This window comes from Paroedura picta, chromosome 16 (assembly GCF_049243985.1).
Source record: "Paroedura picta isolate Pp20150507F chromosome 16, Ppicta_v3.0, whole genome shotgun sequence".
NCBI classification, from domain to species: domain Eukaryota; kingdom Metazoa; phylum Chordata; class Lepidosauria; order Squamata; family Gekkonidae; genus Paroedura; species Paroedura picta.
The window spans coordinates 25,123,691-25,150,078 of record NC_135384.1 but is presented as its reverse complement, the minus strand read 5'-3'; the positions used below and the strand labels follow the sequence as shown (position 1 = coordinate 25,150,078).

Sequence of the window (26,388 nt, the reverse complement as noted above, 5' to 3'; positions counted from 1 at the left end):
TCGTGATCTTGGCAGTTCTTTAAAAAGCTTCTCCTGTGGCAATTGCGCTCTGTCCTCCAAATGGATCGATCCCAGGCAAGTCCTAAGTTTGAGGGTTTGCACAAGGTCCGTGTGCTCAGCTACCATTTTAACATTAGGCTCCCAGAATCTGCCAAAATGGCTTCTCAAAAAACTTGGTTTGCTGAAGCATTAAAGGGAAAATGTTTTCAAAAATTTAGGCTTCTCATCCCAGTCTCTCTCTCTTTCTCTTTACATCTCATGTCAATTTAATTTGGCTATTCTCCTATTTCTCTTTCAAGTGAATACAGCAACAATCTAAAACACCTACAGTTCTATTTATTTATTAATTGCATTTCTAGACCTCCCTCCCAGTAAGCCAGCTCAGGGCAGTGTACAAAGTGGTGTATAAATACAATGTGTAAAACAAATAAAATTAGTTTGAAAGTAGATAACAAACATTAAAAAATGAACAGCAAGAGTTTCTTCACAGCAGTGATTGAGGCTGTTCCAAACTGGTTAGGCTGGTCTAGGGATTCAGGAACGGATTGATAAATGGACAAAGGAATGTGTGGGTACATTGATAAGTAAATGGGTCGATGTTAATTTTGGCCCTAACTAAACCCTGGTGGAAGCCTCCCATCTTTTTAAGTTTTTTTAATTCAGCAATCCAAGACTAGTGATATTCTCATATAACTAGACTAATGCCACGTAGACAAAAAATTAAAATTTTAAATCAATCTAGTCCAACCCCCTGCACAATGCAGGACACTCACAACCCTATTGCTCATTCACTGTAACCTGCCACCCCCTTGATGTGGGTGGCGGTGTGACCGAAGTGTGGCAAAAGGGTGTGTGGGGGAAATCGAATCTGTATGCTTTTGAATCACCTTCAGCTGTGGAGGTGAAACAAGGGGGAAATCAGCGCAAAAGCATTCTCAGAAAAACTGGAGAAACATTGACCAGAAAGCAAAATTAGCACTGAAAGGAGGGGAAATCAAAGCAGAGCAATAAAGAAAACTCAACGGACATACACAGTGAAAGCAGGGGAGAATAGCCATGCGAAATAGGCTGAGAAAGACCAGAGGTCTTTGATGATCGTATGTCATATCAGGAAGGAAAAGCAACTTAAACATTTAGAAAAAGGAAAGCCTCAGGATGTTTAGACTGCACCCTTTCAGGGATGATGGTGGTGCCTGCCTCTTCCTACTCCTCATGCAGGTTGTCTGGTTGTGCACCAGGAACTGAGTCTGAAATGAGGACAAACTTTTAAAAAAGAAACCATAAGCAGCTGGCCATTGACCTGATTGCGTCAAAGGCGAGAGAGGTTGCAAATAGGAACTGCAAGGTGGGGTGTGGAGATCTCTCTCTTTGACAACTGGTCTTCAGACTATGAAGAACTTTGGAGGATGGACTTTCTGGCATTGTACCTACTGAGGTCTCTTCCTGCCCTGAAACCTGCCTTCTCCAAGCCCCAGGCCCCAATCTCTAGGAGACGGAGGGAAACCTGTTCAAAATTGCTGTTTTCCCGGCAGGCTGCTGTCTGTGTTTCCTCGGGTCCGAAAGGGAAACAGCTGAGTGGCAGGACTTCCCAAGAAGCTCTGGTGCATTGTAGCATTTGGCATAAAAAGAAGAGAATCGCCTAGCTTGCCTTTGAGACGGGGAGGCAGAGAGTTGCCCTTGGAAAATCCACAGAAGTTTTTAAAAAGTTTTGCGTTTCAAAGGCATTGTCTTATCCCTCTCCAGGTTTACTCATTCTCCGAAACTTTTTTTTAAAAGAGTGCAGGATAGAGAGATAATTGTGATGGGCAAATGAGAACCGAAGGGGTAGGGGCTCCAACGCACATCAGGTGGGAAAGCAGAGTTGCCATCTCTGGGTTGGGAGATTCCTGGAGATACGAGGGGGGGCAGCTAAGGGGATTCAGCCCAGCTTCCCAAGCTGCCCTTTCCTACAGGGAACTAATCCTAGTCTGGAGATCACCATTCTTGGCAGCCCTGTGTGAAAACAAAGCCATCGCTGAAGCAGAGAGAAAACTTATTGCCTTCTGCTTGCTAGAGTCTCGGTTTCAAGGGCAAATTAACACATTTGCAGAATCATTCTGGCGGGGAAGCAGCCCTGCTTGGGAAAATGCTGGTACCCATCCCCACCAACCCCACAACCCCCAGCCGAGGAAAAGCATCTGAGTAGTTGCTCTTCCCACCAGGAAAAAAAATTGGGAAGTGTTAAAGCTCCCCTCTCTCCCCGCACTGTTCTCAACAAGTCGTTTTCAGACAGGGAGCTGAACTCAAAACTCCCCGGAACCATTACAAGTTAGAACAGCCCTAGAAACACAGCCTCCCTGTCTACTCCGAGCTCCTTCCCAGGCCTGAAGATCTGATAGGAGCCCATGCCCAGCGCATTGCACAACCAGGAGCACCGGAACAGATGCAAACAGGGCCAAGGGGGGGATGACATTAAAGGAGTAGCGCACCATGCCACGAGCAAGAAAGACGGCAGGAGAACGTGCAAGCAATCATAGAATCACAGAATCATAGAGTTGGAAGGGGCCATACAGGCCATCTAGTCCAACCCCCTGCCCAACGCAGGATCAGCCCTAAGCTGATGTTTTTACAGCATGCCCAGCAGGGCTGTAAAAACAGCGTGGGGCTGTGAAGCAATATCAAACCACGATGCTTGGGTGGGGGACTGTAGGGGAGAGCCTTGGGAACCTCAACATGCCTGGTCACCTGTGGAGAGTCTGAAATGTCTCAAGGCAACCAGGTGTTTGCCAAACGCATGATCTTTCTTCTCCTTATCGACCATAAGCGACTAACAGAAGTGTGCATAAGCCGGGCAGAGTGTGTGACAGTGTTTTTTGCAGACAGGGTCGCCAACTCCTTGGTTGGATCACCCTCCCGAGGGTGTCTGGAGATTTCCTAGGATTACAGCTGATCTCCTGGCAACAGACCGGTGACAATGGTTGCTTGGGCAAGCGAGCTCTGTAGCGTTATGCTCCACGGAAGGTGTGTCACTCCCCCAACCCCTCCCTCCTCAGGCTCCGCCTCCAAGTTCTCCAGGTATCCCCCGACCTGGAGTTGGCAACCCTATTTGCAGGGGGCTCCTCAGCAAGGCAGCTGGGCTTGCCCGTCCGCTCACGAGCTCTGGCTGCCTACGCTTGGCGCGGCTGCGCTTGCATGGAAGCCCGCGGATCCTCCACCGCTGCGCACTGATCATGCGTTTTCCTCACCGTAGCCCGAGAGGATCCACAGCGAAGCTTCACCCGAGAGCGTGCCCGCTGACTTTTCGCCAGAGAGCGCGCCCTTTGACCTTTTGGAAGACAGTGACCCCAACGACCCTTCGGAAGAGACTTGGCTTTCTGGCCGATCCCCAGAGAGCGTGCCGCAGGCGCGGCCAGCGCAGGAGGACAAGGGAGGCAACCGCTTGGGGCCGTCCACGGAGGATGCTCACCCTCTTCTCCTGGAACTGTGAAAGCCCCGCCCCCACCCGGCCCCCTTGCCACTCCCGAATTGCCCCCGGTGTTGTCGGCGACCCCCAGGGTTCAGGCCCTCAAGTGTGTCAAGCAATGCAAGTTCCTTTGATTTGTTCGGGAAAGTCTTTGGCTGGAGTTGCCAACTCCCTCTTGGGAGCTACCTGGAGATCTGGGAGTGGCTCCTAAGGAAGGCGGAGCTAGAACCCCGGAATAATAGAAATGGTTCTACAGGTGGCATTTCTAAGGGCGCTTATTTCGAATGTCACGGTCTAGATCGCAAGGAACGCAGCATATAATTGCCCAGGTGTTTTTATGCTGCGTTTCTCGTTGTACAGACCATATGATGTTGGAAACAAGCACACCTGGAAGTACTGTCTGTAAAATCATTTTTATTATTCTTTACAGATATCAGTCCTGATGAAGACAAGTTCGAAATCGGCTAGCGCTGGAAATTGTCGGGCTTCCCCTTTTTGTTGGAATTTATTCCTCGTGAGACTTAGTGGTATGAAATTATTTTTTTGTGAAAGGATATCATTGTCCCTTTGGAAGGATTTATTAAATACTGAAAAGCATACAAGCATACCTTGTTTCTTTTCGCCTCAAATGTTTTTTTTTCTGTTCCCTCAACCTGTATTGTTTAGCCATTTTTTTCCTTGTTACCCCCTGAAGAAGAATTGGTTCTTATATGCCACTTTTCTCTGCTCGAAGGAGTCGCAAAGCGACTTACAATCGCCTTTCTATTCCTCTCCCCACAACTCCCGGTGAGGCAGGTGGGGCTGAGAGAGCTCTGCAAGAACCGCTCTAACAGGACTGTGACTAGTCCAAAGCCACCCAGCTGGCTGCATGTGTAAAAGAAATGGGGGATCAAACCTGGAAGTTGGCAACTCTGCTGTTTGCATTACCCGTTGTGTGTCTGGCTGGAGCATTTGCTTCTCCTACCTGTGAGAGGATGCAATGAAAGGGTAAGACCCAGATGAGCAATCTTGGGGGCGAGTGCACTGTTAGGCCTCCCACGATGCAACTTGTTGGTCCCACTCAAGTTGTAGCTTTCCCTCCCGTTTCAGCTTCCCTTACCCTAAGCTAGGAAAGGCAGATGGCCTGCTAGGAACAGGGTACCACTCCAATGTGCTGGGAGCCACGGCCCGCATTTTCAAACAATGCTCTCCTAGTGTGTTAACCAGCAAGTTGGCCACAGATGGAGACCAAGTCTGAGGAAAGTTTCCGAGATCAGCCCTGTGGGTTTGCAGCACAACAGCTCGGCTGGAGTCCAGGATCACCTCAGAGACCAAGAAAACCTGGGGAGTTTAAGCCTTCCAGCGTCACATATCTGATGAAGGGGATTCCAACTGCTCTCAACACAAAAGCTTATACTGCAGCAACTATGAGAAATAATCCCAAGGGCTCGGAAAGCCAGAGCAATTGCTGTCATGTTGTCACACATCTGACCAACATCCCTCTGTTGAGGGCCTCTCACACTTCTTGGACCTATTAAATGTAGACTGGTAGAATCACAGAGTTGGAAGTTCACCTAGAGGCCATCTAGTCCAACCCCCTGCTCCATACAAGCTCAGCCTAAAGCATCCATGAGAAGTATACCCCCAGGTAGTTTTGTTTTCTGGTTCCCCCTCTTGCCAAGAGCACCCTGGGACTTCCTTGAACATCACCAGCCACTCATTTGCCTGCCGTAGCCCTTGTCCAGCTTCACTGGTTCTCAAATTCAGCCTTTCTCAACATTTTGACTGTCACGGAACCCCTGAAACATTCTTCAGACTTTGAGAAACCCCAGAAGTGGCCCAATCGTGCAGAATATGGTTGGGAAGCAGAGCTGTGGACACGCCCACCTGGGGCCCCTCCCTGGCCATTTGGGGAGAGGGGGGAAGGTCAACCTGACCATATATAGTCATATCACTCAAGAAATGTTTACCAATTTTTAAAAAATAGATAAAAACTCCCACCCATTTGGGAAACCCTTCCAGGGCCATCAAGAAGCCCTGGTTGAGAAAGCTTGTTGTAAGTGGCCTACTCATAGGATACGAGGAATGGGAACAGCCCTCCTGGTATTTGGCCTCAGTTTTGGAAACCTCAGGCCCACTGGGTGTGTTCCGCTGCAAGGGCTCCATGCACCGGTGTGCCTCTGCTTTCATGTGCTGCCGGTCTGTTCTGCCGAGGCTCCGCCTGCCTGTTTTCTGCTAGCTTTGATGCTGTGCTTTGTTTGAATCTGCTTGTCGCCAACACAAGCAGGCCCCTCCTAGCTGGGGCATTTCTCGGCCAAGCTCGGTCCACAGTGCGGTGTGTGCCAAGCGGGCAAGAGGTCAAGGAACCAGGGCATAAATGTGCCAAATGTTTGTTTTCCCTCCTGGTGGAAGGAATAAAGACACGGCAAAGCATTCCCCCAAGAACAGAGAGTCCCGTTCCGAAATGCCTGCCCCGTTTTGTTCACTCTTTCTTCTTGCCAACCCTCTGTTCATGGATCCCCCCAAGGGAATCCTCAAAAGCAGGTGGAACAGGTATTCAGAACATCGGTATGCCGTCTCTCTAGACAAGGTGCAGTGTGCATGTGGCGGGGACCCAGAAATTTGCAACATGTGATTTTGGGGAGGTCACCGTGTCGCAATCTTGAAGGGTTTACAAGGCAAGAAACATTTAGAGATGGCGTGCCATCACCTACCTCTGTGTTGCAACGCTGGTATTCCTTGGTGGTCTCCCACATGAATATTAACCAGGGTTGAACCTGCTTAGCTTCCAAGATCTGGCAACGTCAGGGCTATCAGGTTAGACAGCTAATGGTTCTTTTCCCCCATCGTCACAGCAGATTTACGGCGACCTCATAGGTTTCTCAAGGCAAAAGATGTTCAGATGTGGTTTGCCATTGCCTGCCATTGCCCCATCACGACCCTGGTCTTCCTTGGTGGTTTCCCATTCAAATACAAACAAGGGCCAGCCTTGCTTAGCTTCTGAGAGCCAAAGGGATCAGTCTGGGCTGGACAACGTGAGATTAGCTCCTCATTAAAAGCCAACCGTTGCATATTTGTAGAGGATACTCCTTTCCCCCTGAACTCCGATTGGTGGGGGCTGAGGGCAGTGGCTTGCCAGTAAGAAGAAGTGCATTTTGCACAGACTCCCGTATACTCCGTGCTGTTTTCGTTCCTCTGCAGCAAAATCCTGGAGCAATACAATGAGCAGTTCTGCTGCTGGCCGAATGTTCTCTTCTACACAAATATTTAAAATATCTGAGTTCTTTTTGGCACAGCCCAGGACAGCCACAGACTTGGTGTCTGCTCTCAGACAAATCCTCATGTAGAAGGGGTCATCAGTAAATCCTGGATGGATGGTATTTACAGATTTTCTGCCAGAAGACCCACGGGGTTGGATCCGGCCAGCTTTTTCCGCTGACGAAAAGGGAAGGTGCTGAGCCCTCAGGAGACCTGCAGGGACAAAAGGGATATGGGACATCAGTGGTAGTGAAGAGGGGAACTGGTTGACACTGAATGAACAGGCAGGTTGGAGCTGTAATTTTGCAACAATCTGAACTGAAGTGGAACCGGCTAGGGAGGTTATCGATGTGGGGCAGGAAGGGAAATCTGGAAGGAAATCCAGGAAGGATGGAATGTGGAACACCCCCAGTTTTGAGGGGCACTAACCATCACTGTATTCCTTCCACTTGAATCCTCTTTTGGGTTCAAGTCTAGCTGTCCTCTCTTTTCTAGAGCACTCTTTGCCAGCCTTCCAGAATTCGACTTGACCCACAGCTTGTGGTTTTGAAAACAAACAAACAAAAGCTCTTTAAAACCACATATATTGAACTGGTCACTGTTGCCTTCCTAATCTCAGATTCCTCCAGCAGCCAGTGTGGTGTAGCAGTTCGAATACAAAGACTCTGATAGACCCTGATTCCAATCCCTGAAACTTTGGGGAATGACCTTGGGTCAAATGTTTTCTCTCTACTCAAGCTGCCTCACAAAAAGAAGAGGAGGATAAAAAATGGGGAAGACGGAGCCACAGGCTCTGAGCACCTGCTCTGAGAAAGAGTGGGATAAAGACGCACTAAATACAATATTAGGATTTCAAAAATAAAAATAAAATTTAAAAAACACATTGTGATAGTAAGCACTTTGGGACAGGGACCTGTCTATTTATTCCTATATCATAAGGTGCCAGGGTGGTGTTACTGTGTTGTTATTAATGTAGCAGGCAACCACATCAGTCTATTACCACTACTATCTGTTCTGCATTATATATTTCTGATAAGGCCTTGGAGGAGGAGCGTGGTCTCATGGTTTAAGTGCCACTCAGCACTTAACACCCAATCAGGACAGCTGTCCCACCCCTGAGTGCCTCCTCCTCCAACTGGCTTGCCTGTCTGTCCAGCAGCCAGCCAATCACCTTCCGTCCCCCATCCTTCACCACCCCCTCCTCCTTCCACTTCCCTCTGAGGCTGCAGATCCCTGCTGCATGAGAGCTGCCCCTGCCGGTGAGTTCCCTGCCCGGGGGGCCTCCAGCCTGCAGCCTTTCCAGATCCTAGCAGGAGGGAGAGGCCACCAATCTAGCGCCCATTGTATTCCTGAATGCTACAGGCTTGGCCCCTAGTTATTAGATAATAATCTACCTGGAACGAGGTTTCTTCTGTAACATTTGGGTTTACGGAAATTTTTGGGTTTAAAGACATTTTCCCTTCCAAAGCTTTAAACACGAAGGACAAGGCAGACTTTGAATTCAGCCTGCCTGATTAGCCAGCCTGCCTGATTAGCCAGTCTAGAGGTCTCCCAGCCTTTAACAGAGCCTAGATTTTATTATGTTTGGTGAAATAGATGTGTGCAGGGGGTTTGGACCAGATGACCCAGGAGGACCCTTCCAACTCTGTGATTCTGTTCTATGATTCGACCTGGAGGTTGGCATCCCTCTCCACCTGGGACCCTGGCAAACCACGGCCCCTCTGCTCTCTGTGGGCCAGTAGTCTGACTTGGCGTAAGGTAGCTTGGTGGGATCATGCGCTGAGGTCTCAAAACAGCGGCCCAGTGGCGAATAGATAAGGGCCAGTAATCCACTTGGGAAGGGCATGCGCCTTGCCATTTAACCCTTTGGCTGTTTCTTGTCCGTTCACCTTCTTGCTCTGCCCCGAAGCGGCACGAGTGGCCATAAAACAAATGCGTCCCCTGCCTCTCCCCAGATGTGCCTCTGCAGACTCTGAGTGCCAGCCACTCAGCCACACCCTTGGAGAGAGAGAGAGAAAGAGGAATGTGGATGAGTCTGCCAAAGTTGTGTGTCTTTCTCGGAGGTATGGTGCACCTCCTCCTTCTCCCTTGGCTTTGGATTCCTTCCTTAATCTCTCCCTCCTCAAAGACCCACCCAGGGAGCAAGGAGAGGGGAAAGGGGAACCCGGGTGGGATGCTTGGCTGCAACAAAGGGCAGGATTCACACCCGGTCCCAGTGGGAGGGGGGGCGAGGCAGAGCACGGTCCGTTCAAGCAAAGCTGCCTTTTCAAGAAGCTTTTCCCAACTCGGGACATTTCATGGGTGCAAATTTATTACACGCATGCAGACCACACCTGGAGTCTTGTGTGCAGTTTTGCACACGTCCACGCTTCGAAAAGGACGTAGACAAAATTGAGGGGGTGCAGAGAGTGATACAAGGATGATCCGGACCCTGTGAAAAAAGGCTGAGGGGCTTGGAGAAGAAGAGATTGAGAGGGGACAGGGTGGTTCTCTTTAGGTATCTGAAAGGTTGTTACTTGGAGGAGGGCAGGGAGCAGTTCCTCTTGGCAGCAGAAGATGCGACCTGCAGGAATGGGAGTAAACTACACACAGGCTAGATATCAGGGGAGAAATGTTTGCAGTCAGAGTAGTCTAGCAGAGGAATGGGCTGCCTAAGGAGGTGGGGAGCTCCCCCTTACTGGTGGTCTTCAAGCAGCAGCTGGACAGATCCTTATCCTGGATGCTTTAGGCCAGGGGTGGGCAAACTGTGTCATCCACATGGGAAAAGCATGTACCATGCCATTTAGCCATTTCTGGGCCGCTCACCTTCAGCCTAAAGCCCCTGCCCGCTCATGGGAATTGAAGTCCACGGACATCTGGAGGGCCACAGTTTGCCCAGCCCTGCTTTAGGCTGATCCTGCATTGAGCACGGGGTTAGACTAGATGGCCTCCTGGCAGGGGCTCATGGGAATTGTAGTCCATGGACACCTGGAGAGCCACCGTTTGACCGCTTCTGCTTTACAGACCTAGTCTCTTTTTCCACAATGGAAATGATAAATGAAGGATCGATTGATCGATCGGCTCCCACATCTTCCTTCCTCCTAGTTAGACTTGCATTTCGGGTGATTTCGTCAGACCCTTATGACAATAAGATTGCTCCCTGAACAGCCTCACCCCTCTATAAAACTAATATGTCTGTCTTTACCCCTTTTTTTTGGGGGGGGGGAGGAGAGCAAGCTGAATCAGGCCTACTCAGAAGCAAATCGCATGGAGCTTATTCCCAAGAAAGATTGCAGCTGAGGATGCCACCCTGCTGGGGCGACTGGGGGAGATCCGGGGATTACAGCTCATCTCCCGACTAGAGAGATCAGTTCCCCCTGGCTGTTTTGCAGGGTGGACGCCTTGGTGTTGTACCCCCCTGTGGTCTTCTCCTGTCCTCCATCCCCAAATGCACAGGCTTTTCCCAGTCTGACTCCAGCAACCCTAAACTGCAGCCTAAATATCCTTGGGAGACACATGCCCTGGGAGGGCGGTATAAAAACCTACAAAGTAAATAGATAAAATTAAGGTATTTTTGTCGCCAACGTTTCTCCCGTGCCCCTTCTTTTAGCCTAGGTGGTTCTGCGCTCTCCTCCTCTGCCTCTCCGCCTCTGCCACCCCCCTGGTTTCATAACGCCGGGCCCCGCTCGGCTGGGAACATCGCTCGATTTTGTGTCTTGATGGCCTTTTATACCTCGGAGGGGAGTGTTTATGCCTGTTGTAGCAACCAGGCAGTTGGAGGGTGCCCATAAAGGCTGCCGCATCGAGTGAGTCACAGCTCAGGAACGTGGACTTGGACAAGGGAGCCGGGGGGGGGGGGGAGAAGCAGGAAGGAAAGCTGCCTGGCAGAGCTAACAAGCCACAAAGGGGGAGCAGGGCCTTGGAGGCTCTCCACTTGGCCTCCTGCACCTTCCACAAAATACCTCGGGCCATCCAGGGACCTACCAGTTCCGCAGGCTGGGGGCTCATCGTCCTGATTCTCTTGCAACCTTCGTGGTGTGGCTGAAGTTCTGATTAATTTTTCTGTTTTTCTGTGTTTGGGGTAGAAACAAAGGGAAAGTTAGCAATCGGAGGCTGTCTCTGCACTGGTTTTTCCTCTTGACTCAGTGCTTTGGCTGGCATGCAGGGGCCAACTGACATGCTAGATCCAAGGGAAAGTTTGCAATAGAAGCTGTCTTTGCACCAGTTATTCCTCTTGACCCCATGCTTTGTCCAGCACACTGGGCCAAGTTTCTCCCTTCTTGCCCCAGCAGAAGAAGAGAAGAGTTGGTTTTTTACATGCCGCTTTTCTCTACCAGACGAAGTCTCAAAGAGGCTTACAGTCGCCTTCCCTTTCCTCTCCCCACAACAGACACCCTGTGAGGGAGGTGAGGCTGAAAGAGCCCTGATATTCCTGCTCGGTCAGAACAGCACTATCAGGGATGGGACTAGCTCAAGGTCACCCAGCTGGTTGCATAGGGAGGAGGAATGGAGAATCAAACCCACTCGCCAGATTAGAAGCCCCCACTCTTAACCACTGCACCAATGCTGCCTGCTATAATTGGAATTGGGGGGGGGGGGGTTGTTTGCCAGGCAATGGGATCTGCTGCAGGTTTTCCCCCAAAGAAAGAAGGAAAGGAAGTGGCATCAAGTCACAGCTGACTGATGCTGACTGGGGAGGGTTCTTACGGCAAGAGAGCTTCCGACAGGAGTGTACCTAGCTTAATTGGCGCCCGAGGCAAGCAGCTGGGCAGGGCTCGGTGTGGGCAGGCCCATCTTCTCCACCAGCCAGCCCTCCCTGTGCTTCTCTTCCGCCTGCCCGCCTGCCACCCTGTGCGTCTCCTTCGCCAGCCAGCCTCCCTGCCATGAGGAACCCCGTTGAGGGAGGAAATCCTCCTGCACCCCCTTAATTGGCACCTGGGTCATGTGCCGCAGTCACCCTGCCCTGGATATGCAACCAGCTTCAGAGGTTGGATCTAGGAACGCTGCAAATTTTGCATCCAACGTGTTCAGCAGTCTGATGTACTGTTGGGGCGAACAGCCGGGAGCTGCTGGATCAGCACTGACTCACTCGAGTGTTCTTTTGAATAGGCATGCGTTGAGGTTTGTTTGTTTGTTTTTTTGGGTCCGTGCGCGCATGAAAATGCTGCCAATCTATCCAGTTCAGAGTCATTCATGTGGCTCTGCATGCGTGTTAGGGAATGTCCAGTCGGTTCCAAGCTGAGGGATGGAGTTGCCAGTTGAGTTGAGAAATACCTGAGATTTTGTGGGTGGGGCCTGGATGGGATGAGGTTTGGGGAGGGGAGGGGGGGACCTCAACAGCCTTTTTCAACCACTTGACCATGGAGGAGCCCCTGAAATCATTTTTACGGCTTCGAGGATGTCACCTCCTGGCCACCCCCCTCAGATACAACACAATATTGTTGTATAGTGACTATATTGTATGTTGACTCGTTCCATGTATTCCCCTACGATGTTGTATGTAAACCGCCCTGAGCCATATGGAAGGGCGGTATAGAAATCAAATCAAATCAAAATAAATAAGTGACCTGTCACCAGAAGTGGATGGATCAGAGTAGTTCTCTCTTGCCCCGGAGGGATGAACCAGAACCAACAGGATGAAACTAATGCCAAAGAAATTCTATCTAAACATCCGGAAGAAGTTCCTGAAAGTTAGAGCGGTTCCTCAGTGGAAAAGGCTTCCTCAGGAGGTGGTGGGTTCTCCATCTTTGGGTAGAATCATAGAGTTGGAAGGGACCTCCTGGGTCATCTAGTCCAACCCCCTGCACTACGCAGGACACCCGTGACCCATCGCTCATCCACAGTAACATGCTACCCCTTAAGCCTTCACAGAATCACATGTATTAACAAGCAAGCTTGAGGAGGACTGTGTGGGGGGGAGAATAAATAGACACAACATGCAAAACTACCAAGACACCCCTTGGAGGAAGGAGTCCCGCTGGCTGATGGCACAGGCGCCAATAAGGCCGTGCGAGACCTCCCCGCAAGCAGAAAACAAGCTGGGCCCCGCTCCGGTATTTGTGGCAAGACGGGATCTACGTGCAACAGAAGGGAGGTTTGGGACGGGCCCCGCCTTACGCGAATGCGAGGCAGCCAAGGAGGGCTGATAAGGATCAGGGCTGTCCGGATACGGCTGGCTTCCAGGTGTAGCCATGCCACCCTGGAGAGGGGAGACGGCTTTTGTTTGGGCTTCATTGTGTGGCTTCCCAGGGAAGGAAGTGGTTCCTGGTGTTCTTGGTCCAACAGTGGCTCAGAGTCTTTCGGAGAGACGCGGAATCGCCCTAGCAGGTGGTGTTGTGCAGAGAAGGACGGCCCCGGGGCCTTGAGAACAACAGGGGATATCCTGATTCCAAATATCCACCCTTTTTCTCCCGCAGAGGCCAGTTGCAAAGTTTGTCCCAGTTCTGCAGATCTCGTTACCAAAGCAGATGTCGGCCTGGAAAACAGCTTGATTGTAAATAGCAGGGAACGGGACTGAGGGAAGCAGATTGCAAAAGGGCTGCTCTTAGGCCCTGAAACCAGGAATTCGAGATGTGTCATCTTTCCAGTGACTTAGTCCTTCCTAAATCTTTATTTGCTTGGGCAGCCGTTCTTTCACAAAATTTCAGCAGGGGGCTGGGGGGGGGTCCCTGGAGCGTTGCTTCATGTGCCTGGGGAACTCTTCCCTTTTCCAGATCTTAAAATGGAAGATCCTGACTGGGCAACCTCTGAAGAAGTTTGCAAAATTATTTCCATAACAACAGCGATGACTAATCTCAGAGGGTTGTTTTGGGCAGTGCAAAATCAGCACAAGTAAAGTGTCCCACTGATACGGTTGCCAGCTCCGGGTTAGGAAATACCTGGAGATTTTGGGGGTGGAGCCTGAGGAGTATGGGATTTGGGGAGGGGAGGGACTTCCGTGGGTTAAAATACGGTAGGGCAGAGGTAGTCAACCTGTGGTCCTCCAGATGTTCATGGACTACAATTCCCATGAGCCCCCGCCAGCGTTTGCTGGCAGGGGCTCATGGGAATTGTAGTCCATGAACATCTGGAGGACCACAGGTTGACTACCCTTGCCGTAGAATTGACCTTCCAAAGTTAACATTTGTGCCAGGTGAATTGATCTCCGTCACCTGGAGATTAGTCATAATCCCAGGAGATCTCCAGCCACCACCTGGAGGTTGGCAACCCTAAACCCTGACCATACTATTAGTGTTGTATCTCATTCTCCGCAAATGTCCAGCCTTCTGTATCAGGGGTAGTCAAACTGCGGCCCTCCAGATGTCCATGGACTCCAGTTCCCATGAGCCAGTGTTTGCTGGCAGGGGCTCATGGGAATTGGGGTCCACGGACATCTCGAGGGTTACAGTTTGACTAGCCCTGGATCATACAGTGGCCAAAAACCAGGGGCCATGAGGAGGCCCACCAGCAGGGCCACAACGCCAGAAGGGCTCCCACTGTCCCCACCCAGTGCCAAGAAGACAGGGCATCCCTGCCTCAGACTCTGCCAACCACATAATGAGTACTGAATAAGTCAGAAAGCAGTATGCAAGCTTTTGAGCGCTCCAGAACTCTTGGTCAGGCTGGATATTACAATTTTTAAAAGGAGTATGTGCAGGGCCTGTTTCGTGGCCTTTCAAAGCCAGCCATTTTGGGGGTTATCTATAGCCTGGATCCCTAGCGGGTTAAAGAACGAAGGAGAACCTGAGAGAGATTTCGTCGTAGGACGGCACTCAACTCGTCCCTCGCCCAATCGGGACACAAACAAAGCAGACCCAGAGGAAGGTTTCGTCGTTGGACTAACAGGAGGCGGCCGAAAATGTTCCACGTTTCCGAAGCCACGGGCTTTTTCGCCAGGTGCTAAAGCGCTGCAGCTCCCTGGGCTCGATTGGCACCTGTCCCTCCCCTGCAGCAGCCTTGCTTCAGTCCCCTTTCGCCTCTGCTCGTGAGATTCCCCAGCCCTGCCACGCCATGCCTCTTCTTTGAGTCACACAACTCCCCGGGGCCATAAATCTGTCCGGCTTTCCGAGCTTCATCTGCAACCCGCAGTCCTGGGAGGGCTATTTGCAGCACATCCCGGGAATGCCAAGTGGGGGATGCACACTATGTGCTGCTTGGGTGAAAACCAATCTCCGTCCAGATCTGCTTCCCTCCTCGCCCACATGCCGGCCCCGCCTGCCGCCTCTTTGCACGCACTGCGGCCCAGGAGAGCTCTGCCCCTTTGGAAGAGGCCTTTCTCACTCCCTCCCTCTCCGCACTGGTGGCAAAGGAAGTATCTGTACAGATGCACCCCAACAGCTGCTGTAGAGACAGTAGGTTTGGGTTTTGATCTAGGGAAAGCCCTGCAAACAGTGCAAGTTGTACTCAGAATGGGCAGAAGATCCTCCAAGGGAAAATCCCACTGGGGAAGCAGCCCTTGTGGCTGATTTTTGCATTTAGTTACATCAGGTTTTCTTCCCACAGTCTGAAGTTCCCCCAGGTCCTTGCAATGGCCAGAGGCCGTCCATTACACAGGTGCATTACTTGGTTCCAGCCTTCCAGCTGTGAGGAAAGGCCGCTAGCCCCTCTGACCTGCCCTTTGCATGCAGCCTCTCCCCCCAAAATATAATATTTTATTGTGCTTTTTTTAAAGATAAAAGGTCACGAAGGAAAAGCAAGAAGAAGAAAAGGCCATGTAAAAAATGTAAAAAGGCAAAATGGAAGGACACCTGTTTACATTTTTAATCTTTCAGCCACAGAGATCAATAAGAACCCTGACATTAGTTTTGAAACCACAGTCTATGTGGAAGCTGCTTATTTACTCTCAAGTTGTTGCAAACAGGGGGGGGGGACCTTTACTCTTACTTTTTTCTTTAAGTCTCTAATGATCTATCACTTTCTACCCCATAAGCTTCTTTTCCCTTATTCTGCAAAGCCACGAGCCACCAGGTTATTCTTTTCACTTTTCCGCAGCACATCAAGAAAGCAGGGGTGGCCAAAACTGTGGCTCTCCAGATGTCTGTGGACTACAATTCCCATGAGCCCCTGACAGCGTGCTGGCAGGGGCTCATGGGAATTGTAGTCCACGGACATCTGGAGAGCCACAGTTTGGCCACTGGTGGTGAGAAAAACTGTCACCATGCCACAGCTGACTCCTGCTTTGAAGGCAGGAGACGTTCAGAGGTAGCTTCCCGTTTCCTGCCTCTCCATAGCAACCCTGGACTTCCGGGGAGGGGGGGGGAGAGGTCTCCCAAATACTAACCAGGGCCAACCCTGCTTAGCTTCTGAGATCTGACAAGCATGGGGCTTAACCCTTATTTCCAAAGAATAAGCCTTTGCAACTGAGCTGATGGCAGGCCCAGAACTGCTCGTCCACATCGGTGGAGAAGTGGACAGTGACTCACAAAAGCGCCTTTCCTGCTGCCAGTTCTGTTAGTTTGTCCGTCGCCACTGGATTCTTGCGTTTTACTACTGCGAAAGACAAGCACGGCTGAGTTCGGGGGGGAAATCTTGAATCCTGACTGCGAGTGCTGTGACATTTTGCTTCCCCCTTTTAGAAAACTGCTCTTCTGCCCCTCCCATGGTGCAGAAAGTCCACAGCATGCTTTTAGGTCATCTCTGTGATGGAAATACTCCTTGCTAACGCCACTGGTCTTTTTCCTTTTGCAGAACCAACACTAACAATTTCAATTTCTGTTCCTTTCAGATTCAGAGTACCTTTATTGGCCTAATCCGCTCCTTCCAATGCAACAATGCTGAATTGCTGGGTTGAAGGGAACTTTGCTAGGGAGAAAGCGGGCATTGCTAAATCTGCCAGGTGGCCGACACTCAATGTTCCAGATCTCTGGAAAGCTCCTCCTGTAGGTTCAGCCTTTCCTTGCAATATCCCAGCTTCCCTTCCCTGCCCTTTGAACTGCTCTGGAAGGGATGCCGTATCCCAGTCTATGCGCCAGAGGGCATCCTTTGACATCTGATGCTCAGGCATGCCGCAAATACATTTCAGTCATTGCGTGACACTTGAGAAAGTGAGTTTTCGGTAGCCAAAGCGATGATATCTCATTCACGCATAAACGGCGGTGGGGGAAAGGCAGCGTGGCTGGCGGGAGGATAGTTTTACAGGGGCTAGCCACCAAAAATACATTTATTTATTTAAGGATAGATTCAAATGGGTGGCCATGTTGGTCTGAAGAAGCACAATAAAATCAGAGTCCAGTAGCGTCTTTAAGACCCACAAAGATTTATTCAGGGCGTGAGCTTTCGAGTGCAAGCAGATCACTGTGATTATATAGGAGAGAGTTAAGATTATTTCAGTGATGTTTTCTTTTCCTTCCCTCCCCCAGTTCCACCCAGGGCACGGTCTTCTTACCTCGACATTGGTTTCTTGCCCAAGGAAACGGGGGAAAAGCCCTTAGAAATCTCACTGCCATTTCCTCTTGTGTCTTCCAGGACGAGGTGAAGCTGCCGACTAAGCTGAGCATCAGTAAGACTTTGAAAGAAGCAGAGAAGGAAGGAGAAGGTGAAGAGGTCCCTGCAGGGGAGGAGCTTGGCGATGAGGAGCACATTGAGCTCTCCTCGGATGAAGAAGTAGAGGTGGAAGAGATCATTGAGGAGTCACGGGCAGAACGCATCAAAAGGAGTGGCATGAGGAAGGTGGATGACTTCAAGAAGGCCTTCTCCAAGGAGAAGATGGAGAAGACGAAGATGAAGACCAAAGAGAACCTGGAGAAGACCAAGCTGAAGACCAAAGAGAACCTGGAGAAAACCAAGCAGAATCTGGAGAAGACCCGACACAACCTGGAGAAGAGGATGAACAAGCTGGGCACCAAGATTGTCACCAACGAGCGCAGGGAGAAGATGAAGACTTCCCGGGAAAAGCTGAAGAAGTCTTTCACCCCCGACCACATCGTCTACGCCCGCTCCAAGACAGCGGTCTACAAAGTACCGCCCTTCACCTTCCACGTCAAGAAGATACGGGAAGGGGAGGTGGAAGTGAAGGCCACCGAAATGGTGGAGGTCGGTGGGGATGAGACGGAGAACACGGATCTGATGAGGAGTGAGAGTCCTGAAATGAGCACGCTCCTGCAGATCACAGAAGAGTCAGACGCGGTGCCGGCAGACAAGAGTGACAGTGAGTAAGGCACGCGGCAGAAGAACGTCAAGAGCTAAACACGTAACCTTCCACGTTCCCTCTTTTTTGGCCCGGCATGGGCGTACACGCAAACACACACATACACACACATTCATACACATGATATAGAAATCTTATATGCTCCCGACCGGAAATGTAGTGCCAAGGTGCATTTTTTTAAATATTTGTTTCAGCATACAACACGGGACTTCCGAGCAACACATCAAACACCATTCCTTGCTGCTGAAAGCTTGCTGAACTGGACTGCCTTCGTGCTCACTCCCCAAACCGCCATCCCTGCCTCCTCCCAAGAGGTGCTCTTGACAAAGTCCCCCGTTTGTATTCCCCAAGAAGCACGCCTGCCTCTCCGCTGTGACGCCCAGTGTCAAGGGTGCTTCCTGGGGACCAGAAAGCAGATTGGACAGGAAAGAGAAGAAGAAACAGGAAGTGTGCAACTCAAGAACCGGCGGGTGGGCGGGATCTTGTAGCTGTGGGGCACCACACGTCATTGAGGGCGGCTCAGTTGGAAAGGAACTGGGGGATTGGTTGGCTGCGGGGGGGAAAGGATGTGATGTCATAAGAGCAGGAGTCCCCAACATTGATGAACAAGGGTACGGAGGGGTGCAATAGGAGGAGCCAAACACAATACACCCGCAGCCTTGCTAGAAGAGGAGTAAAAAGGAAATGAAGGGAAGCCCAAGGAGATGGAGAGGAGTTTAAAAAGAGGGGAAACTTGGAAGGGAAATGGAGCCACATGTTGAATAAGGGAAGTCCTGATCTGTTTTGGTTGAGGCTGCAGCAGAAAACCCTTTCCTTTGAATGAGCGTAGCCTGCCTACTTTCTGAAAAGGTCAGGGGGCACAAGGGGAGGTAATGCGGGGCACTCTGGTGCCCACAGGAGCTACACTGGGGAACCCTGCATGAGAAGGTGCAAGAGTGTGTGTGTGTGGGGGTGCTCCACCCCTCCCCAATAATTTCCCAAGAGACTTGCGTTGACACATTCAGATGAGATGGGGGCCTGTATCTGTACACACAAAGGACCAGTAACTGCCAAGGGACGATCTCTCTGCAAGGAATCCAGAAGGGGAAAAGGCAGACGAGAGAGAGAGCTGAAGAGGAAAACTCTAATAATTCAGTCCACCAGCAATCCTGGTTTGGATCCTTAACCCTGCAGATTGAATTCTGCAACATTGAGTGAGGCCCTAAGTCGACTGGTATGTTTTCCCAGTGTGCTTGCCCCTATTTCAGCTACAGCAGGGTTGGCCAAAACTGCAGCTCTCCAGATGTCCATGGATTACAATTCCCATGAGCCCCTGCCCGCACGCTGGCAGGGGCTCATGGGAACTGTAGTCCATGGAGATCTGGAGAGCTACAATTTGGCCACCCCTGAACTAGAGCAATTGCTATTTGAGTGCTCCCCAGACAGTGGAGAAACACTTAACGTGGGGCTAACGTCTACTGAAACTGCCAGCTGGGGAGAAACAGGGAACTGTGCAGTGGGGGGAGTTATAAAGAGACACACAGCCACGTCCATCATTCCCACCCGCCTGCCCTTTACTTTGGCACATCCACTCTAGCTTTGCATGGGATGGTGAGGCCTTCTTCCTTCATGTTCAGCACATGCCGCTGCCCCTCTCCGGCATGATGTACCAGGGCCCCTTCCTTCTGACTACCTTCTGCCGGAAGCCCCCCCACCCAAATTATTTTCTGTCCAGAAGGAAAGGTCCGCAGTGAGCTTGGGTATTGCAGTGGCCACAATGACATGGGCTGTTCTGTGCCTGACACCCTTACGACAACCTGCACCAAAGCTACCCGCCGAACAGCTTGGCCAAGCCAGCCCCTTCGCAGCAGGACGACAGGGTGGCAGCGGCGGGGAGGGGGAGCTCTCCTATTTGACCATGAAGTGCGCGTGTGAACCTCAAGGGGGGGATCCCATGCCCCTCTCTCCTGTAAACCTTTCGACGCTCTTCTCCATTGCAATGGGTCTCGTGCCCAGAACAAGAAGAGAGAACCCATGTTTTTTAAAAAGATGCTAAGCATTTCACGCTGCCACCACCTGGGGCAGAGACCACACACTCCACAAGAGGGGCAGCAAGGGTCGGGAGGGTGAGGGGGGGACGACTGTGCTGAGCAGCTGCTTTGTTCCTTTTCTAAGACTGCATCCTGGAGAGCAGCGTGACTAATAAACTTCCTTTTCTAAAAGAACAGGCGTGAAGCATTTCGGTGCGGGAAGGAGTGGGGAGCAGTCGGGAGTCCTGCCTTTCTTTGCCGGGTTCGGGAGATGTGGCCTCCCACAGGTCCGCCCCAATCCCCAGGTACAGCCTGGAGATCTGATGTTGTAACAGTTCTCCAGGCGATACAGAACAGTTCCCCTAGAGCAGAAGTAGTCAAACTGCCACCCTTCAGATATTCATGGACTACAACTCCCATGATCCCCTGCCAGCATTTGCTGGCAGGGGCTCATGGGAATCGTAGTCCATGGACATCTGGAGGGCCGCAGTTTGACTACCCCTGCCCTAGAGGAAATAGCTGCTTTGGAGCAGTTCTTCACAGCATTGTATCCTGCTGGGTTCCCTCCCCTCTTCAGATCTAGCCTTCTCCAGGCTCCACCCCCAAAATCTCCAGATATTTCCCAACCCAGAGTTGGCAAGCCCACCAACTACCTCTGTCCCCCTACCCCACACTGCCAAGATCTCGATTTCAACACACCCGACAAACTGTGGTTCGTCTTTTGCCCACCAAGGGGCAGCAGATCTACAGTCTTCAGCACCCATGAACTGATTCCATTGCAGGATCTTTTCGGGGTGGGAATGACGAACCGTATCCTTCTTAGAGTCCTACAGCTATAAACACTTCTTCATATGACTCTGGGGTGGCAATCAGAGAGCGGGGAGGGGGGGGGACCTTCCTAACAGAGCCGTCTGCAGCTCAAGGGCTTCCAGTTACCAAACCTTCTTTATTTAGCACAACAAAATCCCAGTCCGGGAGTACCTTTAAGACCAACAAAGATTTATTCAAGCCGTGGGCCTTCGTGTTCATGCGCACTTCCTCAGGCGAAAGCTCATGTACCCAGTTACAACTTGTCAATTCCGCTATATCGTGACGTCGCTGGGACTGACAGCGAAATCCAAAGATTATTTCCCAGGGAGTAATCCCTTCTGAGTAGACCTGCTTGGGTTAACTCTATTAGTATAAAAGTCAGAAGGGGTCAAACCCAAGTCACCTAGACAGCCACTTAGAGCAGCCTATACCAGCACAGGCACCAACACAGCGGCTGGTGACGTGATGCAAGAGTCCAGCCAATTGCTCCCAATAAGCAGACTTTGTTGAAGAAAATCTCTTTATTGAAGACGCAACAAAGCAAGTATCTCTAAATCTTTGCTAAGACTAAATCACTTAGGGCCCATTGCCCCTTCATACACTCCAGTCCCCCAGCTCCTCCCACCTATCCATTTAGGCATGAAATACTCCAGGTGCCATCCCCCATAGCCAGGCCAGAAAGACACAACTGGTGGCCTCTGTACCTAAGGTTGAAGAGAGAGAACCACACATTCAACAACTTTACAACTAGAACCCCTAGGGCAAACAACACTGCCCTAAACCAGCTACATTCACACCAAAAGCTGTGAATTATACAGAATGAAAGGCAGAAAGAAACATTGAATATAGGATTTTGACATCCATCTGATCGAAAAGAGCCCCACACACCCCATCAACCTGGGGAAGCATTTATCGTGGAACTCCCAAACCAGCTTGGGAGTCTGCCCATTCCCTACCCCCCCCCCCCCCAGGAATTCTTTCCAGTCCACAAGGTAATGAAGTTTTCCCCTGTGGGTCTGAGAGTCCTAGATCTTGGCACTTTGCAGTGCATGTGCTCATTGACAAACACAGGTATCAGGTGCAGGATGTCACTGGTTAGGAGACAGGGCGCACAGTTCTGTAGGTTTTGGGGGGCTTAACCTCTACCGTAACACGACTAATGAGGTGAGTCATAAGGGCAATGACCTACAAACTGCTTCCCCAGCTTGCGGGAGGGTTGTTGACATCTGACATGTTTAGTGGAAATATACACTTGATCCCTTACCTGCCAGACAAGCTCTGGAAGCCAATTCCGGCCCACCGGTTTTTGATAGTCCTCCTTGGCAGCATCCGGATTAGACACCAGCTGTGGGCAGACTCGTTGGATTTGCTTGGATTTGCTTGGCATAGTCGTGCAAAACTGCAGGGCCGTCGTGGGGGGTTCCCAAGTCAGGGCAGACCGGATCCCCGCCGTGTACATCACCTCAAAAGGAGACATCCCAGTACTCGTGTGGCCCACACGTTCTTGTGCGCAAAATCTGCAAAAGGGAATAGCTCAGATCAGCAGTCCTTCTGGTAGTTTATAAAGCACTGCAAGTATTGCTCCAGGATTTCATTTACCTGTTCAGTCTGGCCATTAGTTTTGGGATGATATCCAGAATTCAGCCCTTGCTGGACCACGGGTTCAAAATGGGACCAACCAGCCCTTGGTGCCCTGGACCACAGGGTCCTGGCTCAGGAGGGTTTTTTTCTGAAGCAAGCTCTCCCCGACCCCTCCAACCCCACTCCTCATCCCTCTTTCATTTCCCACAGAAGCAGCAGGGTTAAGGAGAACGTCTGGGGGAGAGACTGTGTCCGGTTAGGGCCTGCTTTTTAGTCCTCTCCCCTCATGGGGAACAAAGGAAAGTCCTGGTGCCCCACCTGCCCCGGCTCTCTCTCCACCTCCTGGCTCTGCAGCCGTTCAGGGGTGCCCCGTGGGCCCCCCCCTAGCTCCCACACTTGCTCCCAAGACGGTTTTGGTTGCCTCAGTCCACCCACTGTGCCTCTTCCTTTTCTCTCCCCTGCCACCCCTTCGGTGGCAAAAGGCCACTCCGCACGCCGGGTCTTGCGCACCCTCCTCATGGTCACCAGTTGAAAGCACGTTGGTGGTGTGCCAGTGGCCCATGCGGGCTGTTTGGCTCACCGAGCGGTGGTTGGAGGGGGCCGGAGGGGGAAAACTGACCTGCCTCTTCTTTCTGTGCCTTCCCTGCCATTCCGTACACATAATTTTACCTCAGGCTATTAGCCCTGTCCCTTTGACCAGGGGTAGTCAACCTGTGGTCCTCCAGATGTCCATGGACTACGATTCCCAGGAGCCCCTGCCAGTGTTTGCTGGCAGGGGCTCCTGGGAATCGTAGTCCATGGACATCTGGAGGACCACAGGTTGACTACCCCTGCCTTTGATGACACACACCTGTGCCTGGGTCTGCTCACTCTCACCCTCCCCACTCCCCAGAGCCTCCTGTCTTCCTCCCCTGGCACCAGCTGCTCATGGGCCGGATAAAACCCCCAGATGGGCCGGTTCCAGACACCGGGCCATACGTTTTGACACCCGCGCCCTATGGGGTCACCGCAAATCAGCTCTGACTTGGTGGCCAAAAACCCACAATCACCTCATGCTCTTTGCTTCAAGAAGGAGATGCTATGGGGTAGAAGGGAGTTGACGTTATTTATTTATTTATTTGTCATACTTCTATACCGCCCTCCCCGGAGGCTCAGGGCGGTTTACATTATAACAGAGAACCATACATAAAACAGTCTGTAGAACATGTACATCGATAACCAACAATTGCAACCAAACACAACACAGTATAACAGTAAACAATCGTAATACAAACAGGTCCAGGGCTTAGAATCATAGAATCATAGAGTTGGAAGGGGCCATACAGGCCATCTAGTCCAACCCCCTGCTCAACGCAGGATCAGCCCTAAGCATCCTAAAGCATCCAAGAAAAGTGCGTATCCAACCTTTGCTTGATGACTGCCAGTGATGTTGATGGGCTTGTTGATGGGATTCTGAGGGGGGGGGGGGGAAATGTGTTTCACTTTCAGGGGCCTTGCCCCACCCCCCTTTAGAGGGTGCTAGTTGGGAATGGCGGCCTCCAGGCAGGACCTGGAAATTATAGTTGCAGCCAATGGAGATTAGTTCCCCTGGATGAAATGGGTGCTTTGGAGCAGGGGTGGCCAAATTGGGGCTCTCCAGAAGTTCGTGGACTACAATTCCCATGAGCCCCTGTCAGCAGGAGCTCATGGGAACTGTAGTCCATGGACATCTGGATAGCCACAGTATGGCCAACCCGGCTTAGGAGGGTGAGCTCTATGGGTTTGTCCCCCACCATGGCCCCTGGTCTCCCCATGTCCCAAATCTCCAGGACTTCCTCAATGTGGATCTGGTAACCCTAGTCCCCCATCCCCTACCAGGGGCTGGGGGGGACCTTGCAACCTTGCAACCCTCGTGCCAGTGGTGTCTGGGTGGGATTTTCTCTGATGTGATCAGCTGCTCGAAATGACAGGAAATGGTAAGGGGGAGGGGATACCGTTCAGCCTGGGGGAAAGCCCAAGACCATCTGAGTCAGAAGTAACAAGAGACAGAATTGATCTTTGAAGGTGAAAAGGGGCAGGATGTCCCTACAGCAGGAAAAGGAAATCTCACAAATAGCCCAAGTTGCTGCTTGATCTGCCAGGTAGAAGGCAGGGAGGCCATAGTTGTTAGGGTGCAGGAATAGGGTCTGGGGACTCAGGTTTGAATTCTGAATCTAGAAATAACCGAAATGAGGGGAAACCTAAAAACCATCCTGAAAGACCAAAGAGGTTGAGGGACACAACAGTATAAAAATATATATTAAATAATTTATTAAACAGAGCTCAAGGTCATTAAAAATATTTTTAAAACCATTGAAAGGAACATTTCTCTAGAGCAGTCAGTAGTCAACCTGTGGTCCTCCAGATGTTCATGGACTACAATTCCCATGAGCCCCTGCTCTAGAGGTCACACACATACCAGTCAAACCTGAACACCATAAGAACAAAAAACTTGAACCTAACGCATTTCGATCAATAAGTTCTTCATCAGAGGTGTGACATAAGGGGAAAAGAATTGTACCCAATTTATGTTTTTTAAATATTTTTAATTACCTTGAGCTCTGTTTAATAAATTGCTTGTGTAATGTATTTTTATACTTTTTGGCTCCCCAATTCAACCTATGGAGCTCACTAGGGGATCTGGGACCACTCACATGCGCTCAGCCTAGCCTACCTCCAAGGATTGTTGTTAGGATAAACTGGAGGAGAGGAAAATCGTGCAACCATATGGTGTTCAACAGAATAACAAACTGAATACATTGGCCTTAATTTTTTTTTAGCTGTCATAGAGTAAGCAAAATTCTCTTACTGGTTTTTTAGTTAGCCACCAGGAGTCAGTCTTACAGGAGTCACGTCGAGGTTCCGAAATCACCAAAATTGCACGACTGGAATCTGTGTCCGGAAGCCTTCTACAGAGGACGAGAAGCGTTATTTTATTTTCAAAATAATTACACCCCACCTCCTCCTTTTCAAAGTCTTATAAATCATGCGATAAAGACATAACCGCAGGCAGCGCAAACCGCACAGATACCCAGTTAAGCGAAAGATGAAACGGGCAGACACTTGTCTCAAAAGTGCTTAAACAATCAGGTTCCAATGCCCAGGAGAATTAAAAAAAAAAAAGAGAGATTGCTAGCTCTGAATGAGTCACTCCGCCATGGGTTATGTCACAAGAAGTAAGGCGTTGCTACATGGAAGGCCCTACCCATTGTGGCTACATATGTACAATCTGCCGGAATTTATGCTCCACAGGTGGGAGGTCTGGGTTGGACTGATGCAAAAGAACAAAGTCTCCAAGTTGCCCCTGGACTCGAACTTTGTTCTATTGGTGTCTGCACATGAGAACATATCCGCAGAAGTACACTTTAAAGGAGCCCACGGACTCAAACTTTGTTCATGCGCGATCGACAAAACATCGGCACGGGCTGAAAATGTGCATAATAGGACTTACGTTGATGACACCCCTGTGAGCAAGGGGCGCTTTTGACGACAGCTCCGCGCCATCAAGAGCCTCTGGGACAGGCAACCCTCTTCGATTAAATATTTCGCAAGCTCAGCCTCTGCAGAACATGTTCGCAAATCACTCACCATGTTCAGTATTGCTTAATGAATACAGAAACTTTCCAAATTGGAGGGAGAGGGGGGGGGCTAGTTAATGAGCTTCAGGGCCAAGCAAATGTCTTTTTTTTTTTTCCTGATGGCTATTCAGTACTCTTAACGGGTGCTGATTCAAATGGTATAGCTCTTCCCCACTCATAGAGGCTGCTATGAGGACTACACCTGTTGACTAAGTGTTATTTCCCCTTTAGGATTATTTAAGGATTTCTACCTGGCTTTTCTGCCATTTCAGGCCCCTAGGGTGGCTCACAATCAGCCTAGGCACAGGGGTCCTCAAACGGCGGTTCTCCAGAAGTCCATGGACTACAATTCCCAGCATGTGCTGGCAGAGGCTCATGGGAAATGTAGTCCATTGATACATGGAAAGCCAAAGTTTGGCCACCCCTCTTGCCCATCACCCACTTACTGCCTGCTGCTTTTAATTGTAGCTGCTGGGATCTGAACGCGGCACCTTCTGCACGCCAAGCAGCCCCTCTTCTCCGCCTCATTCTGACGTGAAAAGCAAGAAACGTGTCTCTGCAAAGGGGAAACACATCCAGGGGGGAGCAAACTGTGGCTCTCCAGATGGC

General features: G+C 50.7%; 1 protein-coding gene and 1 long non-coding RNA gene across 2 annotated transcripts in view; one reads left to right on the top strand and one right to left on the bottom strand.

Annotated features, from left to right (window-relative positions):
* The window catches only part of CAVIN1 (caveolae associated protein 1), a 29,643-nt gene extending 11,137 nt beyond the window's left edge, over positions 1 to 18,506 (top strand). The window contains exon 2 of the mRNA XM_077313057.1: positions 17,102 to 18,506. Within this exon, the coding sequence (XP_077169172.1) occupies positions 17,102 to 17,791 (690 nt within the window). The 3' untranslated portion in view covers positions 17,792 to 18,506. The remainder of the gene's footprint in view (positions 1 to 17,101) is intronic.
* LOC143825081 (uncharacterized) lies at positions 5,383 to 25,719 on the bottom strand. Its single transcript, XR_013226942.1, has 5 exons — positions 25,653 to 25,719; positions 25,011 to 25,110; positions 21,867 to 22,119; positions 10,643 to 10,728; positions 5,383 to 6,892 (listed from the first exon to the last, which is right to left on the bottom strand). It is a non-coding gene; the product is annotated as an uncharacterized LOC143825081 (long non-coding RNA).
* Positions 25,720 to 26,388: the final 669 nt, after the last annotated feature.